At 41.7% G+C, this 19198-nt stretch overlaps 1 protein-coding gene across 1 annotated transcript in view; it reads left to right on the top strand.

The window, feature by feature from the left end:
- Positions 1-19198, top strand: part of LOC308116520 (solute carrier family 23 member 1) — a gene marked incomplete at both ends in the record, with an annotated part of 79562 nt that overhangs the window by 32273 nt on the left and 28091 nt on the right. Inside the window, 5 exons of the mRNA XM_080474769.1 lie at positions 1538-1695; positions 5753-5936; positions 7843-8024; positions 12158-12275; positions 17526-17682. Of these exons, the coding sequence (XP_080330895.1) occupies positions 1538-1695; positions 5753-5936; positions 7843-8024; positions 12158-12275; positions 17526-17682 (799 nt within the window). The remainder of the gene's footprint in view (positions 1-1537; positions 1696-5752; positions 5937-7842; positions 8025-12157; positions 12276-17525; positions 17683-19198) is intronic.

Genomic DNA, 19198 nt, shown 5'->3' with positions numbered 1-19198 from the left:
TATATATATATATATATATATAACCTTAATGTGTAAACAAGGGCTGCGTAAGTGTCAACCGTTACTGGACCTGGGACCACATATGGCCCCATTTCATCTGGGCCTAAACTGGACCTTTGAATATGGATCAATTTTTTTATTTCTTTAATTTCTTATTGCCAAAACTTAAGAAAGTTTCAATGACAAATACAGTCGAATAGAGTGAAATTTTCAACAAAAAAATGAGCAGCCAGTACTGTCTCCTCATTATCAGTGGTGTATTGGTCCCTGGAGAAGTGGGCCTACCCTGGATTTTTGCATACATTTAAAGCACTCCAGGAATGCCATTTTTTTTTAGAACACAAGATTTTATGTATCGGTTAGCAATATTCACAGCACCTTACTCTGCCTCCGATTGGCTCGTCAGCCCTCATAAACAGATATTTACATTAGCGTGGGTCATGGCTTCATCATCCTAGGAAAAGATAAAAAGGAAATCTGGCTCACAGGTATTGCAGAGTGATGCATCGGGGCGATTAGGAATTGTGTGTATGCATTGTAGACTGAAAAATAAGTGGATATACATCGTATACCTGCATATATTCTGGACTACATCACTGCCTATTATATATACATTAATTAATTTATTATATATACATTATCCATTAAGTTCAACAAATGATTCCACTGCCCAAATTTGTAGAAATATGTAAAATCCTCGTAAATTAATGATATTATTAATGTTAGTGTTGGCAAAAGCCTGTCGCTTCTCAAAACACATTATTTCTTCAGCTTTCAGCGAGCATGTTGTTACAACCTCACCTCACAGTGTGCTGCAGTGCTACTTCACTCACAATAATATATTCATTACTCTTGAAGAAATAGTGCAACCCCTGTGGACAATTCAGGAGCGGCAGTTTCCCAAAGTCTGCTTAACAGTATCTGGCTGGATTTTGTAACTTGATGTGAATAAGAAATTGAAATAAAAAAAAACAACAACAACAAAAAAAAAAAACTCCTCTCAACACACTTGAGGAGTAAAAAAAACACTCAATGATAGAAATGTTAGAAGGTTAAAAACGTCACGGTGAACATGGAAATAAATTTAGGCTGAGTTGCCAAGGCCAGTAATTATATAACTACGGAAATGAAGGCACATAAAGGAAACAAATAACACACTTCAGCAAACCAAATTACACCAGTAATGTAATGTATTGTAGCGGGCCAACTGTAAAGCATGGTGGAGGTACCATCATGCTCTGGGTGCTTTGCTGCCCCTGGTAAAGGATATGTCGAATCTATCAAATAAACAATGAAATCAGAAAATTAAACTGGGTGTGCAATGAATCTCACTTTTCCAATTAGAACATCTGTGCTGATAATTGACTTGAAAATCAATTCTTGTTTTGTGTCTTTTATTTCATTCACAGAAAACAAATGATCAGTCCCAAAGTTTTTCCAAAGCCATCAATTAACCCTGATTTGCTCCCTACGTGCGGCCGGTTCCTTTCCTCTAGTTCTAACACTTGCGGGGATGTTTTTTTTTAATTTTCCGCAGCATTACATCCTGGCTTTCGGCGGCATCATCGCCATCCCGCTGATCCTGGCCGAGCCGCTGTGCATCAAGGACAACAACGTGGCCAAAAGCCAGCTCATCTCCACCATATTCTTTGTGTCGGGGATGTGCACGCTGCTGCAAACAGCTGTTGGGACACGGTGAGACGGCATTGCACTGATCCAGGCAGTGGTAGTTTTGTTTTAGTGTCGTCCATAATTCAGTCATCTGAATTGTAATAATTCGAGTCTTCAAGAATATTGTAGTCAATTGAATTTGTGGTGCATTTCGTCAAAGACGGTCAGAACTGACCTTCTGATTTAACGCCTGTTTACACAACAATGTTTTCAAGTGAAAATGCAAAACTTTCATTGTGTTTTTGGGGTATTATGTTTAAGAGTCAGTCGTAATAACAACCTAACACCTTGCTGGTCTGTCTTAACCATTGTTAAACTTTATCACATATTGTTCTCTGCGAGCGTGTGTGTGTGTCGTTTCATAACAAACAAATAAAAAAATAAATCTCAACAGCACCAACTGGTGGCCCGGCATGCTAACTACATTGTTTTCGGGGTAAATGAACATCGTTTTTCGAAAAGTTGCCACGTAAACGGAAAATATTTATGAAACGAAAATGCCCAAATAATGTGTTTTCACTTGAAACGTTGTCGTGTAAACAATATTTGCCATCAGTGAGTGACACAAAAAAAAAAAATTGAGAAATGCAAAGACATATTTCCCAATGTTCTCATCAATACGAAAAGTGTCGCTTATGATTGGACGGATTACAAGATCCGTCCCACCCACACAACAAACAAATTCATTATTGGATGATTTGGAAAACAAAAAAAAACAAAAAAACAAGAGCTAATTGCTTGTGTCTGTAGTTTACTCTTTTAAATAATCGAAAAACAGATCGCAAAGTTCCATAGGTGAGTATGAGGGTCAAGTAGATTTCGTTGTCATGGTTAAGTGGCTGAACTACAAATCTCTATTTGTGCTCTTGGGGCCTGAAAAAATAGAGCACAGTACACTTGAGGGGTCCGACCTGCTTTGCTGCACCCAAAATTCATTGCTTCCTTGTTTTTTTTTTTTAGGATATATATTTACTCGTAAGGTCACGAATGAGTTTAGGAAGTTAGCATGATAGTTAAAGTGTTATGGGAATATGAATAAGATAAATCAGTGAGCAGTGGAGATGTTGTGTTGAAATTTAACAGCTCAATATTTATTTGACTTTACTTTGTATTGTGTGATGAGTCGGTTCAAGTGATCAGGATTTCGACACAGATGTTGAAATGTGTCTACATTTTAGACAAGTTTGAGTTTTTTGTGATCACATCATGTATGTACTATGACGTTAATGTTAACCGGTCTCGTACACTTGAGATCAAATTGTGCCGCATGTGGCCCCTGAAGTCAAATTAGTTTGACAACCCTGCTCTAATGAAACTTTATTATCCCCTTGGGGAAATTTATTTTTCCACCCTGACTAATCCTATTTCTAGGGTACAGATGTGGGGCCACATTACAGCATGCTCAGGCGCTTTTGGGGGTGGGGGGTGGGCGTTGGGGGGGGTCAAGGGTCATGCTCGGGGACCCACACAGTGGTGACCGGTCCACAGTGGCGATCGAACCTACAAACTTCTGATCCCAAGTCAGCCGCTCTGACCTCTAACCAGGCCGCCACTGTGTCAGGTCCAGTGTTGGTCAATTAAAAGTTCGCATAGAGCAGGACGTGCAAATAAATAGATAAATAATGCAACAACAGATGACAACTACATCACCAGGTAAATAAACACCAGTAATAGTAACAATCTGATAATTAAAGCGTGAGTCAGATATAAATACAAAAAAGGAATGTCGACCAAAGGTTAAAATATGTATCAGCAGGAGGCCAGGCAGTGATCAGAACTGAGCTTTTGGCAAAAGCGGTTGTCATTTTTATGTTGAGACGGTGGGGGTTGTTGTCTCCAGCTGCTGAAAGTAACTAAAGAGTTACTTGTAATCTAACTTGGTTGCTTTTAAAAACAAGCAGGGATAGTGTGACCTCTGATCGAAAGGAGAGAAGTAAAGAGGGTCCAGATATTTTACCCAGTTATTTCCTTGACGCCTGGGCTGAATACTGTGAAAATGCAGACGTGTGATGACTGATTTCTAATCAGTGTTTGCACCTAATTGGTTCCATGTGTTTCTGAAATAAATGTTACTTGGATGTGGGTGAGATCCTGTGGACATTTGTGGACTTATAAAATAAAATGACTCCAACAGACCAGCTGCGATGGACTGCGCAGAACAATGATTCTGTTGAAAGAAGTGCAAATCAGATTTCGTTCATCTGGATGCATAATTAGAAAAGCACTACATTTCCATTAGTCCATGTTCATATTGCAGAATAAATTATCTTCTGTCTGGTGTTTCAATCAGGTTTTAGATTTTGGTCTTGGGCGGGCCTCAGAAAAGCTTATGATATTCAAGTGGGCCTTGGCATCGTCGAGTTTGAAAATGTCTGCAATACATCAACGAGCAGGCCAGTGTGTGGACACACGTCAAGGTTTTGACTCATTACAGGGACTTTGGGTGCAGACTGTGGTCGTGGTGTTAGAGTGAGTCAAGTTAGTACCAATGGTTGAGAACAACCTGCAGCAAATTGATGAAAGTAAAACAAGAGAAAGTAACAAACACACAGTGTGTGTGTGTGTGTGTGTGTGTGTGTGTGTGTGTGTGTGTGTGTGTGTGTGTGTGTGTGTGTGTGTGTGTGTGTGTGTGTGTGTGTGTGTGTGTGTGTGTGTGTGTTTGTGTGTGTGTTTGTGCTGTTCGTTGAAGTACGGGTGTGAGTCAGGATTTACAGCAGGTTAAGTGGTAGGTGTACCAGGGCCGCACTGTCCCTGTCAGTGTTTACAGTTGAAGTTTACGTATTAGCGCTTGTCAATCACAATATTCATGCCTTGGCAAGACCTGGGGTTCATTCAAAGAGTGCTGAGTGGTTCACTTAGAGTTAAAGTGTGAGTCAGACTTTTCTCTGTCACTCCAACTGACTGAGTTGTAAGATTTACAAGTGTTGGCGAGCCTTTCCTTTTATGATTGGGATGTGAGATCCCCGTAGGGTTAGTGTTCGGATTGGAGCTTTGATTCCCGTAATCCCTTCTCAAGTGGACCTCTGTGCAGGAATTTCTCCAAAATGCACATTTATGTGGGAATTGTTGCAGCTGTGCAGTTCACGACAGTACACTGCAGTGCGCAACGGTTCCCAACCTACACAGTTTGGCAAAAAGCTCAAAGGGACCGAGAAGGATCCCAGCAAAACGCTCTGACTTTGTATAATAAGAAACATAATCTTTATTTTTATTGCACTTTTCACACGATGCACAAGCCCACACAAAGTCATGGAGGCAAAATAATGTGTGTCCGCATCAAGGCAATGAAGGAAGAGAACATATTTCCCGCTGTATACATGCAGAGTCCACACCACTTTGTGCAAACGTTGATTTTAAACAATATGTTAACCAGGTTTGCATCTTTATTCATCCTGAATAGGTTCAGGGTCCATCAGGCAAACTATAAATACAGAAAAGTAAAGAATTAAATCCTCTTGGAAAGTGATTCGTCCACCAGTCATTTGTGAGGATAAATGAAAATACTACTATGTCTGATTTATTTAATTTATGTGAGAAATATTTCTCATACAAAAATAGAAAAACAAACAAACAGCATCTATACATGTCACAATGCACACAGCTATGATGAAATTTCAACTTAAAAGTCACCAAAATTGTTAATTATGCACTGATACCAGTTGATACTGCGCAGGGTAATCATACTCCTCATCGTAGTAAAAAGTAACCTGATACAACCTGGCGAGTATTACGTGATATCATGCATCAGCAACGTTGCCCGCAGGTAAACAAGAGAGATGTCTGCGGTTTGATGACTTTTATTTATTTTTTCTATATCGATGAGAACGACAAAACTTACTTACAAGAGGATGTAAAAGATCGTTTGTTCAACACCAGCAACTTAAACACCAGAAGACATTTGGATCGGCAGGGTTTTTGATGAAAAATAACGATTCCCGAAAAAAAGGAAAATGATCATTTTGAATATTGAAGCTCGATGCCAAACACGACAAAGGAACTTTGTATAATTTGTGCCTTCAGAGTTGAGGCTGTGTCCTTTCTGCCTTCCTTCGAGCAGCACTGACGTCTCACCGATTTGCAGGCTGCCGATCCTTCAGGGAGGAACCTTCAGCTTCATCACCCCCACCCTGGCCATCCTCGCTCTGCCAAAGTGGCAGTGCCCGGCGCCCAGCGGCCCCGTGATGATGTCCGTACAGATGCAGAACGGCACCAGCCCGCTGCAGTCGGAAAACTCTGACGAGGTCTGGATGTCGCGGATACGCGAGGTATGTAAGAGATCCACTGTCACAGGAAAGAAAACTGGGGGATGGGAACTCTTAAAAAAAAAAAATAATAAATACATGCACAAATATAAGCCTCTGGTTTGAAAAATTCACTATCGTGTTCAAATGGCATGTTCACACAGTCTCCATGGCAGCATGCTCCGTAAGGCTATCTCATTCACAGGTGATCACATCTTTATGACTTCATTCTTCTTCTCAAAACACATTATTATACCCAAAGCACAACAACACTGTTGACGTGTAAACAGGCCCTTCGTTAAATGATTCTTTTTCTACTCTTTGTGGTTGATCTTAGCTTTGAGGCATGAAGTTGTTCCTAAAGCCCGTTACCCCCATCTGTGACTGACTCAGCGTGTGAACTGTCTCATTTCGGTGTAGCCTGCCTTTATTGGCGAAACCTGCTGCTTTCCCTTCCACTCACACAGTCGCAGATTTTATAGAGTGACATTTACAGTAATAGCGGGCACCACCTTCAAATAGCTTTCCTACGGAGATTGATGAAGCTCTGCATACATGCATTACCACGCAGAAAAGTATTTCACTTGATTCGTGACTTTATAGCTGTCTCTAATGAGGGGGTAAATGGGATTTGGTTTTGTGTTTGAAGACAAAGCCTCAGGTGGTGACTCATAAACGGACGTGTGACAGAAATTATAAGCCACTTGGGCGGGTTGAACAAGGTTTTCCCCACATGTGCAGCAGTAAATTTTCATTCTTCCTATGTTTTGACTGACCCAGCACAGTGATAGATCGCTCCTCGTCACCGCGGCTGACTTTCCTGGCGTGTCCGTGTCTCCAGAAATATCCTGCATTGTCATATTTCCCTGATATAGGTATTAAAATGTTGACATTTGTCCACATTACAGCTGGTGTCTAATCTATTTAGGAAATCCATTGACCCTTTATTGGGCAAGTAACTATATCTGATCACAAAATTAGCAACGATAACACACTTGCTTTTTGTCCCTTTGACACCAGTTTTGAAAATACGTGTCCTGTGCCTGTAAAATTAATGAAAGCTTCAGGCCCAGTGTTTATCTATTTCCTAATTTTAACACTGTAACACCGAGAGTGTTCCTTGACTAATATGCCAAGAGATTTGAAACACTAATTTAGAAAAAAGAAGAAAAAAAAAGAAAAAGTCTGAAGTTCGATTAAGAAAAAGAAACCAATTTGTAAAGTTTAGCTGGAGTCGTTGTTTGAATGCAATCAAGCGAATCAGCTCTAAGCCTCTCGGATGGATGACTCACCACACCACCAATGGCCAAAGACAAAATGTGACAAAGTTTGGAAAGTTTCAATTCGACCCAATCGTCCAACCATCAGCTTTTTCCAGTCCAAGAACAAAGAGAAGGTACAGAGCAAGTTCAACATGTCTGAAGTTCAAGTAAACTTGATTATAATGACGATAAAAGGAACACCTAAGCGTTCAAAGAATATAAGCCCATTTCCTTTACCAGTTCTATTCCACATAGGAAGGAGTTTGGCCCCAAATGGTTTTATACGTGTATCAATGAATGAGAGTGGAGCTCCTGCTGTATTTCAAACGGCAAGAAAAGAGAGAGGATTCTGCCTGACAGTGTTGTTTGTGAAATGAGACATGACACTGTCCTCTGCATATAAAACCGAACTTTGAGTTTCAGTTCTGGTCTGTGGATGGTAACACTTTGGTATAGTAAACAATAATGGGCTTTAAATTGAACTCTAATGAAATCAATAGAGGGTGCACAAACATAAATCAGTAATATCTGTCTGATGCAAAAAAAGAAAAAAAAAAGCTTAAATACCGGGTAATCCCTTTCCTTTTTTCTTTAGAAGATTTTCTCTAATCTGAAGCGGAGCAGTGGGACATGTGCAGGATTTCTCAGCTTTTCTTCCCTTCGCACAGATCCAGGGAGCCATCCTGGTGTCGTCTCTGCTGCAGATCGTCCTCGGTTTCTCCGGCTTGGTGGGCCTCGTGCTCAGATTCATTGGCCCCCTGGCGATCGCTCCAACCATCAACCTCATCGGCCTGTCGCTGTTCATCGAAGCTGGAAAGAAGTCCGGCGGTCACTGGGGAATTGCTGCTCTGTGAGTTGAATTTCTTTTCTTTTTTCCAGGAAATTGGAGCGGGCCTCTCGAGACCTACGGAAGTGTCAAAACCCACTTCTCACTCTTTTCTTTTTTATTCATCCTTTGATTGCAGTGAATGAGTGGTCCGTATCGCCTCAAGCGTTTGTTCTTACCTGCTATATTGACTTTTGCTTTTCTTCTTTCTTTTGTTCAGTTAACTTCAGTTAACATGTCTGAAACATGTGTCATTATATTTTGTCTGGCCCCATTCCAATCTAAAACATCACACCCTGGTTATCACACATAAGCCAGTGAAAACAAGAGAAACTATCGCCATCGAGGCTCTCGGTTTTGTAATCAGAAACTTAAAGAGTGACATGGAAGCATATCCTGCACCAATATGCCACCAACAGGAGGAGGAGTTCGGTTTCCAAGATGTTCCGATTGACGTCCAATCAAGAGCTTGAGAGTTCTGTTATAGTCCAGTTCTGGTGAGTCTAAAGAAATGCAAACGAATGGGGCCTTCACTGGCAGCAGAGAGACCAAATGAGAAAAAAAATAAAGAAGAAGAGCCAGCAACTTATTACCCGAGCACTGCGCAGGTAGGAGAAAAGCAACTGTGAAATAAAGCAAAATTAAAAACACGACTAATCCCCACTGGAATAGGAACAAAATAGAACAAATATTTGACTAATGGAAGAAATGCCAAGTATTAAAAGAAGAAGGGAGAATGCTGTCCTCCATTCTTAAAGAGGGAACTGTTGTTTTGAGGCGCCCAAAAGGAAGAAACGCTACGTTTAATAAACTATTCAAACCCGAGCCGCAGTGCAGCCGTCCCCCGGAGGGCATGACCCCAAAATCAGCGCTGTTTGTTAACACTGCAGGATATAATGAAATCAAACAATGAGACAGGAGCCAGCGGGGAGTGCAGACAAGGCTGGAAACACCATCTTGCCACACCAGCAGGGGAACGCACACAGATGAGCCTCCAGCGCGGCCTCCACCCGGATCCAGCTTCCCACCGCACACCGACGAGTGAAGACCGCCTTACACACACAAATAAAGGATCAGGGTTGCACAAGTCGGAACGTTTTCAAAAAGTTCCACCTTGGGAGCTGTTTTCAAAAAGTTGCGTCTTCAGCTACTCCGAGCGCCGTCGTTGCGTAAACGAAAACCTGGAATCCAACAAAAGTTTTCCATTTTCACCTGCCATAATAAACAACAAATGAAAAACCAAGGTCACTGCTGTAAATGAGCTCTTAACTTTTGGGTGAAAATACAGTTTCAACCAGACCAGACATTTCAGTGATTGACTTAATTGCCTCCAGAGCCCGGAGACACTATGTCCTCGCTTTGTCCAGCTGTTTGTCTCGTTCTTTAACATCCCCTCAGAGCCTTGAAGGAATGTCGCGCGTCTCGTCACACATGCTGAGTCCTGAGCCAGAATAGGCTGATTTGATGTTGGTGGTCAAGGTCAAAGACCAAGCCCACCCTGACCTCGCAGAGTTTCATTTTGGTGATATGGCGTATCTTTCACTGCACCTTCATCACTACAGTCACAGGATCAGGCCAGGACACGTTCACACTGGGCGAGGGGGAGACGGGGATTTGAAAGATGACTTGCTACAGGAGGCATGACGCCTATCGGGGAAAAAACTTCTTAGCTTGTCACATAAGATCAGTCTCACCAAAGGAGAAGCCAAGTCTGAACCTGGTTTCGTTTAAAACGAGTTTATTTCAGGGTGATATCACATGCATGTCTGTTGATTAAGATTAGAGCCCAACAATAAGTCTTTTTCATCAGACTTCCTGTCTAACTGGTAGAAGAAGTTCAGTGTTATGGTAGTCAGGATGAGGTTTCTTTTTGCCCATCCTTAGTCTAAGGCCATTGTTGTTTTCTTTGATACTGAGCTATTGTAGTGACACATTGAGATCAAGAGCGAAGGAAACATGTAGTAATAAAAAGTGGATGTCTGAAAACAACAGCCACAGCTAAAAATCGACTTGTCCAAACAGATTATTACTTGTTTCCTAGAGTGTGTTCACAGTGCTGTATCGCATTATATAGTGCAGCATAATAAGATACAGACAAAGGGAAAAAATAATGTTTCTAAAAAAAAAAGAAAGAAAAGTCCTCTCGACTCAAGCCAACAAAATGTAATTCCCGTGTCTCTGCACAGCCAATTCATTTAGTATTCATGTGCCTGTTTGCACCCAAATTGTTTCCCCATCAAAACAGTGACATCTGCTGTAAATTCACTTCAACTCGACATCTGCTTTGACTGTAAGTCATTCTTCCAGAAAATCTTCTCTCCTTCTGTTTTTTTTTGCACTCCGACCCGACACCAGGAAATCTGTCTTCATTTACTGCTGCCATCTCCACATAATGCAGACTAAAGCCATTACATCGAGTAATCCTTGTGGGTTTTAAACGGTCCTGCGCCATCCAACCCCCGGTGCCGTATGTGGACGGTAATCAGTCACAGCCGACTTAGCCTCAGCGGCGGCCCGTTTCTCCCCCGCCCCACCTCGCAGGAGTCTCGACAGTAAAAGACATCCCACCATACATCAGAGTACAAGTCACGCGTGTCTTATTGTGATTCAGCTCGCATGAGTCAGGCCAGGTTTGTCATGAGGCACGCTGAGTCATGGGAGAAATGAGGACTGATTCAACCACTTGAAGTCACTGTGCACATTTTACTGTGAGTCAGCATTTTGTTCAAAACTTAGATTTAAACGTTTGCATTATAGGTTTATCATTTTATGTAAGAAAAGAAAAAGAAAAAAAATATATATATAATGCAATATAATGCAATATAATACAATATACACAAAGATAAGCTCACGGGGGGAGAAATAATGGTGGCGCATCAGGCTAAAGTTACAAAGAATTTTGGCTTGATTGAAGCACTGGATGAAATTAGAGCTTAATGCATATTTTGTGAGGAAAAACCGGCGAATGATTTCAAAACTGCAAACTGAAGCAGCAGCAGCATGAATAAATGAATGGGTTTAATTAGCGCCTGCATGTCGTCCCTCATGCCTCTTCTCCGCTGGCTACTCCGCTGGTTTGTCCTGCGATGGACAGGTGACCTGTCCATGTTGTCGTCTGCAGAAGATGGATGGAAGAAGACAAAACAAAGGTTGCCCTCACAAATGAGCCTGTCACTTTTACTTCACCCACATGAACCTGGGTTCAACTCAAACAAATGATTCTTTCTATGTTTTTTTAGACGTAATATCGGCCGAACGTTTGCCTTGCTGTTTTGCAATGATGAAATGTGTCGACAGATGATGGATTTAAAAGGTTTTCATGATTCTATTCCACCTAAAAGACCAATCGTGATCATCAACTTGACTGGGTTCCTTTTTCATAATTTGTACTTTTCAGTGTTTCTCACATAAATACAAGTATGTACTATGTACTCCAGTATGTACATACATTTTTTTTTTAAATAGTTTGTAACATAATGTACATAATGATACACAATCCCAACCTTTCTGCTGGAGTTGTTACTTTCATATAGCTAAAATAGACAACCATATCCATCACACTGCATGCTCTTCCTCCCAGTATCACATCACCATCTCCCGGGTCTTTTTTTATTTTTTATTTTTTTCCCCTCTCCTCTCTGACCTATGGAAAACCTTATTAAGTGTTTAGATTGACTTTGCTGCTGCTGTGGTATGTCGAGAGGGATGGGCCTTCTCGCTGCAGTCAAAATATTTGATTTGGATTGGAGTGACTTGCTCAGATCACAATGAAGCTGCAAGAAGGCAAGATGTATTCAAATAAAACAAGCAAGGAATGAAATAATAAAGAAACTACCCTTAACTTCGCAAAATGAGGCTTCACCGACGCGCGGACGTTCCCATCCAAGTAATGACAAATGACGGCAGACGTCGCTCACCGTACCCCGACGTTGTTTTCACTCCCAGCATGAAAAGCCATTCAAAGACAGAGGCCCGACAACTCCCACTTACACAGAACTTTTTAAGTATCATGTGTTGCAGGCGCGCATGCCGTGTACAATGACAAGTTTTCACTCGTTCGGACCGTGATGTATGAAAGTGTGTGTAAGTAACGGCTGAGCCTGCAGGGGAATGAGAGCGACTGACTCATCCCGTCGTTGTCTGATGTGTTCCCGCAGCACCGTCTGCCTCATCCTCCTGTTCTCGCAGTATCTCAGCAAAGTCGACGTCCCGATGATCGCGTACAAGGATAAGAAGTGGAAGGTCTTCCAGTACCCACTCTTCAAACTCTTCTCTGTGAGTCAGTCGAACCACACGGGTACCCTACGTGCCGCTTCATCCCGCTTTTACTTCATTGTCCAGAGGGGGATGGAGAGGAAGTGATGCAATTTGACCCCCCATAAAAACAGTTTATGACCATGTTGTCTTCTGTCAAAACTCACGTCCATAATGAAACATGCTCTTTGAAGACCACATCTGGAATCAAGCAATATCCTTTCAGTCCACTTTGACTTGAATTAACAATTTAAAGGCTTGAAAATGCAAATCATATACATCTGTGGTTTTACAATGTTCTTATCTCATTCTGACTTTCATGCTATATTGCGGCAAAAGACACACGCATAGGCTACTTTGAAATTTCACAACCTGCGTGAACTGAGTGACACGTTTTATTGTGTGTGTGTGTGTGGGGGGGGGGGGTTGTGGTTAAAATGAAGATGTTTGTACCTGTGTTCGATATATATCTGCACGTCAGCTTGAAGGAGGAAATAATACTTGAGGATCTGTGTACGGGATGAGCTCAGGTCAAGAACTCCCAGAGCATTCCTGTCGAATCGGGTGAAAATAAATCACTGGAAACATGTGAAAGCATTCAGCAGGAGATAAATGTTTGTGGTTTCAAGCAGCATTAAGCAGATATTGTAAGAAATCCACAACAAGGGCTATTTTGAACTTGAACTCATCCAGTTTACGATGAAGAAGCCTGCGAGAAAAACCTGCAGGGAGGATGGAGGGGTCAACAGAACACGTTTGATAAAGTGAAGCATTTCTTCATATTTTATGAGCTTATTACCACAAACACTAATCAAAACAGATGGTGGATAATTGGCCGATCGCAAGGGTCAAGGACATATATAAAAAAAACATGGAAAATAAACATTTATTTGACATTTATTTGTTTGGTCCTCAGTTCATTTCATCTCCCTGACAGTCGACATTGAGTTTCTGTGTTAATTATCACAGGAAAGGCAGAAATCCAGGTGAGATGAGAGACTGAGTGAGTCCACATTCAAATACTGGTCGGTGGAAACATGGGTGACGTGGTTTGTGGCAGCGAGCCGTCCAGCCGTCATTTGGACGGTCAATTTTTGGAAAAGACGGCCGAAGAAATAGTGGAGGTGTTGCTCAAAGACCCTAAGTAATGTGTATAATTCCCATCACTACTTGTGAAGGGAATTATTCACATTACTCTCTACATCACCGTCTAATTTTGCCTGAATTCATCTTTTTTTTTTGCAGAAATATAGCGAGTTATAGCGAGCTAGAACACAACGCACAACCGACTTCCGGTTTTGTATTAACGCCCAGTAACGAGCAACGTGATTGGTCAGTTGATACCATGTGGTTTATACCTTTTGAAGGGCGGCCCCTGATTGGTTTGTAATTCCCTGATTCATCCTGGTGCGTTCAAATGCTAAAGCAGAGAGGAGGATTTTCCTTTCCCAGATGCTGAGGAATTATATCTGTAGATTCCACACAAGTGGTAATAATTACATGGACCTATGATCTATCTAATTTTTTTCTTCCAAAATTAAATTGGAAAAGGAAATATACTACTCTTGAGAGCCCCCCCCCACTCCCAAATCCATTTTGGACACCCATAATTTATGGATGGACACCCAAACCATGCTGGATGACTTAAAAAGGAGCCAATATGTTACATTTTCCCCAAAGGGGCCCGATTGTGATGATTTAGTAATATTTTGAATTTAAATATAGATTTAATGCATTGATACCGATACCAGAATGGGGTATCGATTCCGACACTGCACGAAGTACTCGTACTCGTTACAGGTCCCTGATACAACCCGGCGAGTGTGCTACGTGACCTCAGGCATCAGCAACGTTCCTCGCAAGTACAAAAGAGCGAGAGCACGAGTGACGTCTGCTGTTTGGAGGCTCTTTAACATGATTGAGAATGACAAAAGTACGACCGACTGTAAAATCTGTTCTGCCAAAATATGAAGAGGAGGAGTAAGTTAGGTCGTAAAACTGCAGCAACTTCATCACCGGAGACATTTGGACCAGCAGAGTTTAGCCGAGGTCGCTCATTAGTTTCCCTGATCAGTGGGTCCAGGAGGATTTTGTTCTGTGCTACATGCTGAAGAGTTTTTCGGGGCTTGCTCTTGCTGAACAGGATCCAAATATGACTGATACTCTCACTAACAGCAAGCTGGAGCTCATGTGACGTGCAGCACACAGTAAGATCCGCCCCTCGGCGTACGGTACAGTACGCAGCGAGCAACTGAGTAGATCGATGCTACGCATTGAATCTGCACTACCTGACAGGGAGTTTTGACTGCTGAACTTCATAGAAGAAATTATTTTATTTTGGTATTACGGTGACTGTTGTTTCGGACAGCAGAGGAGTCTGATTCCTCTTGAAGACATGATAAATGATGTTAAATGTGTAAAGAAAAACTTGACAATGGGGAAAATTAGCAGTCAAAACGCTTCTCTGTGTTAGCATCGTGAATCTCAAATTCTATCAGCTCTGTGTCAGCACTGTGGCTGAAGAACTTTCACCATAGCTACAGGTTGAAGGGGTTTGGGCCGTCCGGTGTTTCGTGTTGATTACCTTTGGCAAGGGAGTACCACAAATAACTCGGTTTTACAACCTCCACTATTCAGCTTCGCCAAACACTTGTCAACATCTTTTATGATCTGCTCGGTTGATTATTCATGTTAACAGGATCGTAGTGGTATTTGCCAGTTAGACACAAGCTGAAGGAATAAAGCCGACTGGCAGGTCCCCTGAAAGTCTCACCTGTTTGTCCCTTCCTGTTTTATTTCGATTCTCACTTGTCTCATCTCCGTCGCTGCACACTTGTCCGTACTGTCTGTCCTCTCTCTTATCGTGACTACCATCCCTTGGTTTCCATGGTGACAAATGTGGCGTTGGCGAAGGTTTGCGCTCAACCAAGTGCCTGTTCTAGGTCTGTTAATGTGTCACACCTGTGCTGTGTCCTCCCTTCCCCAGTGTATGTAAACCCATTCCACCTCACGGGTCTGCGCCAGGTTATCTTGGTAGCTTCGTGTCAAGGCATCCCACTTTTTTTCTTTGTGATTCCTTGTGTTTCTCTTTGTGTTTGATGTTTTTGTGTTTTTGGACTTGCCTGACGGATTATCCCTTCAAGACACCTTCCCTTCAGCCTGAAGCTTTAATGAACTTTATTGCCGTGTGCCTCTGCGTTTGCGCAAGATCCATGACACGGATGACTTCATCATAGAAATACACGAGGCAACTTTCAGCCATCATTATATTAGTCGCTTGGACGTTTTCTAGGAGACGATTCAAAAACGTTTCCCTTCCCCTTGAACTTTTATTAGAATAGTGAAGATGAAAACTTAATAAGATGCAGAGTCTGAACCACAGAGGAGGAAACTCTGAAATAGCTCAGCATTCAGTTGGACTTTTGAGATTTTTGACACCTTTGTATTTTCGTTAAATATCACAACAAATTTGCAAAGACTTCCAACATGTTAACCCCAACGGTAGTTTTAATATTCGTAGCTGTTCACCGGTTGTTTTTTGTCACTGACGTGATTTCTACTCTTAATCAAATACACACTGTCGGAGGTTAGCCTCCATCCAGCAGTAAACGTGTGTGTTCATCCCCCAATCATGAAGGAAGCATAATTTGCTTCACGGCACGTAAAGCAAATCATTTATCTTCAGCGGCTCCTGCTGGATGAGCTGTCAGGGTCACATCAAAGCACAAGTTGACACTGCTGACAGGGTTTGTGCCCTCGAGGTACACTAGGACTTCTCCACGGCGTTCAACACACACATTCCTGTGCAGAAACATTCAAATCCAGATTCACGAGTGCCTGCGGTGTGTCGAAGTGCACGCATTATAGGATTGAAGAGAATGGGAGCTTCATTCAGCGAAGGGGGCTTGATGGGGAAACATTAAAGAAAGACAATCAATGGGGTTCTTTAGGTAAATCCCCCGTTTGAAGACAGAGACAAAGAAAACAATCAAGGCACAGGTTTTCTGCTGCTGACACGTTAACGTCACGCTCAGGCTCCAGCCCAGGCCTCAGGCTACGTTGGCGGGACATCTGAGCAACACAGAGTGTCGACTGGTCCGTCTGGTGACGTGGCCGCTGCTTGACGTAAAGTCTCTTCCAAGTGTATAAATGCAGATTTGGAGTGTGAAGGTCCCGAAATCTTTCAGCAATGTGACTTTTGTGACAGTGTGAATTACTCCGGACTAACATCGCACAAACTTTTTCTTTTATTACTGAAACAGTTCAGCGAAATGTATTTCTGAAACCATTTGAAGTAACAAATAAGTCACATATGAACACTTTTTTCAGTAATGAGTAATCTGCTATTTCCAAACCAGTAGATTACAGTTACTTCCCCAAGTCACTGTGCGTTACTATTGTAGCGTCCCGCAGGACGAGTTTCTTGTCTGAAAAGCCTCTTTATTATTAAACAGAACTGGACGCATGCAGTGTGTCTGCACGCTCACCTGTCCACTCTCAGCCAATCACGGGGCAGCTCCCTGTAATGGTGCGTTCAGGGGACACAAATAAATAGGAACTAACAAACATAATCACAAAACCATATCATTGCAACAAGAACACAACTGCAGAGATGTTACACTGTTTTTGTAATTTTTTATATTGGCAGGAAGCCCCGCCCCCTTTTTTTTTTAGTTTTTCGCAAAACCGGTTTCCTTTTTTATGTTGAGACGGTGGGGGGTGTTGGCAGCTGCTGAAAGTAACTAAAAAGTTACTTGTATTCCAACTTAGTTACTTTTAAAAACAAGTAATAAGTCACTGCCGAACTTTCTTCTGGTTCTTCTGGGTTCTTTTGGGAGTATGCAGGGGCCTCTATCTGGCATTGTTTAGAAACTTTAACCTTAAAGTTCATAAAGAACAGAAAGTAGAGGTGATTCGCACACGGCAGCTTTTTCTTGTTTATTTATTTTAGCATTAATTCAATCCAAACATGTCTAACGATATACATAATACAGAGTGTGTGTGTGTATATACACATTCAACATGTCTGAAAAGGGGTAAGAAGAGGTACAACATATTTATTCCTACCCCTTCTTCAATAATAAGTTTTGCTCTCAGGTTAAGGTGGACAGAACAATTGTTTTTTTTTTTTATGTAAACTAGATAATAATCTCTAAGCTTAATAGCTATCTAACAGCTTAATCAAAGTTGGTGGCTGTCAGGTAATGTTGGAGTTTAGCATGAAGAATCTTCACATATAGATGTCTATCTGATATTGATGTCCGACTCCAGGCGTTATTCGGGATGTGCGGTGGCTGGCTGATCTGCTTCTTGCTGACCATCTTTGACGTCCTGCCCTCCAAATCCGATTCGTACGGCTTCTCGGCCCGGACCGACATCAGCCTGGACGCCGTGACAAACTCCCCCTGGTTCCACGTGCCGTACCCGGGTAAGTGCACCGGCACCATACCTTCAATCTGCAGCTGGCTTTTAAACGAGACATTTTGTGGGTTCGAACTTTCTGTGAAACTTGTTCCTGGTTTGCATTCTTGTTCGCCCAACTAATCCCACACACCGAACTCATACATGTTTAATTGGTGGCCATGAATAAGGCCAAAGATTTGCATGTTTTCTGTATAGAATGACGACGTGTCCCTGCCAAAAGCACAAATGAGAGCCACATGCGTAGACATAAAGCAGCTGAGTGCACATTCACTCTGTGAGAACTTCTCAATACTGTACCCCGTGAAAGAAAATCCTCTCGGAGAATATGGACTGGGAGTCGTGCCACTCTGGACTTCCCCACTGTTGTTATTATGCATGTGGAGAAGTATTATTTACCACGAGGCAAATGTGTAGTAGCAGCCAGAGCGCTAACCACTGCTCCACCGCGCAGCTCTCAAGTAAGAATTGAAATTTAGAAAAAAAAAAAAGACTTTTTATTAACCCCTAAAGAAGGATAAAGAATTGGTAAACAAATTCATTCTAAGTATAATGCTTTTAGCTGTTCAGTACACAGTTTTCCCTCACTGATAAAACCTCCATTGGCAGGTCACAATATTGCTCACGGAAGCACAGATATTTTGCAAATATAATATGCAGCTTGCTCCTTTACATCTGTTGTGCGTCGATTTTACTTGCATTCCATGATTTTTTCTTTCAGGGATATGCCTTCTTGTATAGTACATTTCATGTCAGCGCAGAAGACGAGCCAACGCTCATGACCGCATTTGCACCTGTCAAACTGCCATTATCATTTTAATCGTCGCATTACCTTTACCCATCCATCTTTAATAGCACTTTATGCTTTTCAATCCCAGCTCACAATGGACGAAAGCAGGATGCACCCTGGACATACGGCCAGCCACTAACAAGACATCACAACACATGCTATTAGGGTCATTAGTTAACCTGGAGCCACGAGGCTCTCCAGCCCCTCTGTCGTGGCTTCATGGACCTTTCACTGAATTTTACCTTTATAAACATCTTACTTTACACAACAGACTCAGACTCATTTCTATTTGCCCAAAATGGCAAAAAAACAAAAAATTGCTAAACACAGCATAATAAAATGAAATGGCTAAAATGGATGTAAGCACCTTACTGTTCATACACCCGGGCTAATAGCTGTGTATATATTAATCTTTATTTGGTTTTACTTGTCATATGTACAGTTGTGACTTTCATTGCCCATTATCACTGTTAAGATTGCCAACATGACTTCGTTGTATGTACATAAAGATATCTTAATCTTAAACAATTTGTAAATATGGCAAAAATACCTAAAACTCACAAAAAGTGTAAGGGGAAAATGTAAAAAAAAATTGTGCAATTGCCAGAAAGGACTAAAAAAATTTTTTTTATCATTTAAACAACTGAAATGGGTCACAATGTTTAAATTTCAGCTTAAACTATGTTTTTTGTTGTTTTTTTAAAACATGCAAGTTAGTGAGAATGAACCAAAA

The sequence above is a fragment of the Lipophrys pholis genome (assembly GCF_963383615.2).
Source record: "Lipophrys pholis genome assembly, chromosome: 11".
NCBI classification, from domain to species: Eukaryota; Metazoa; Chordata; class Actinopteri; order Blenniiformes; family Blenniidae; genus Lipophrys; species Lipophrys pholis.
The sequence above is the reverse complement of the archived record's forward strand: the minus strand, read 5'-3'. Positions and strand labels throughout refer to the sequence as shown.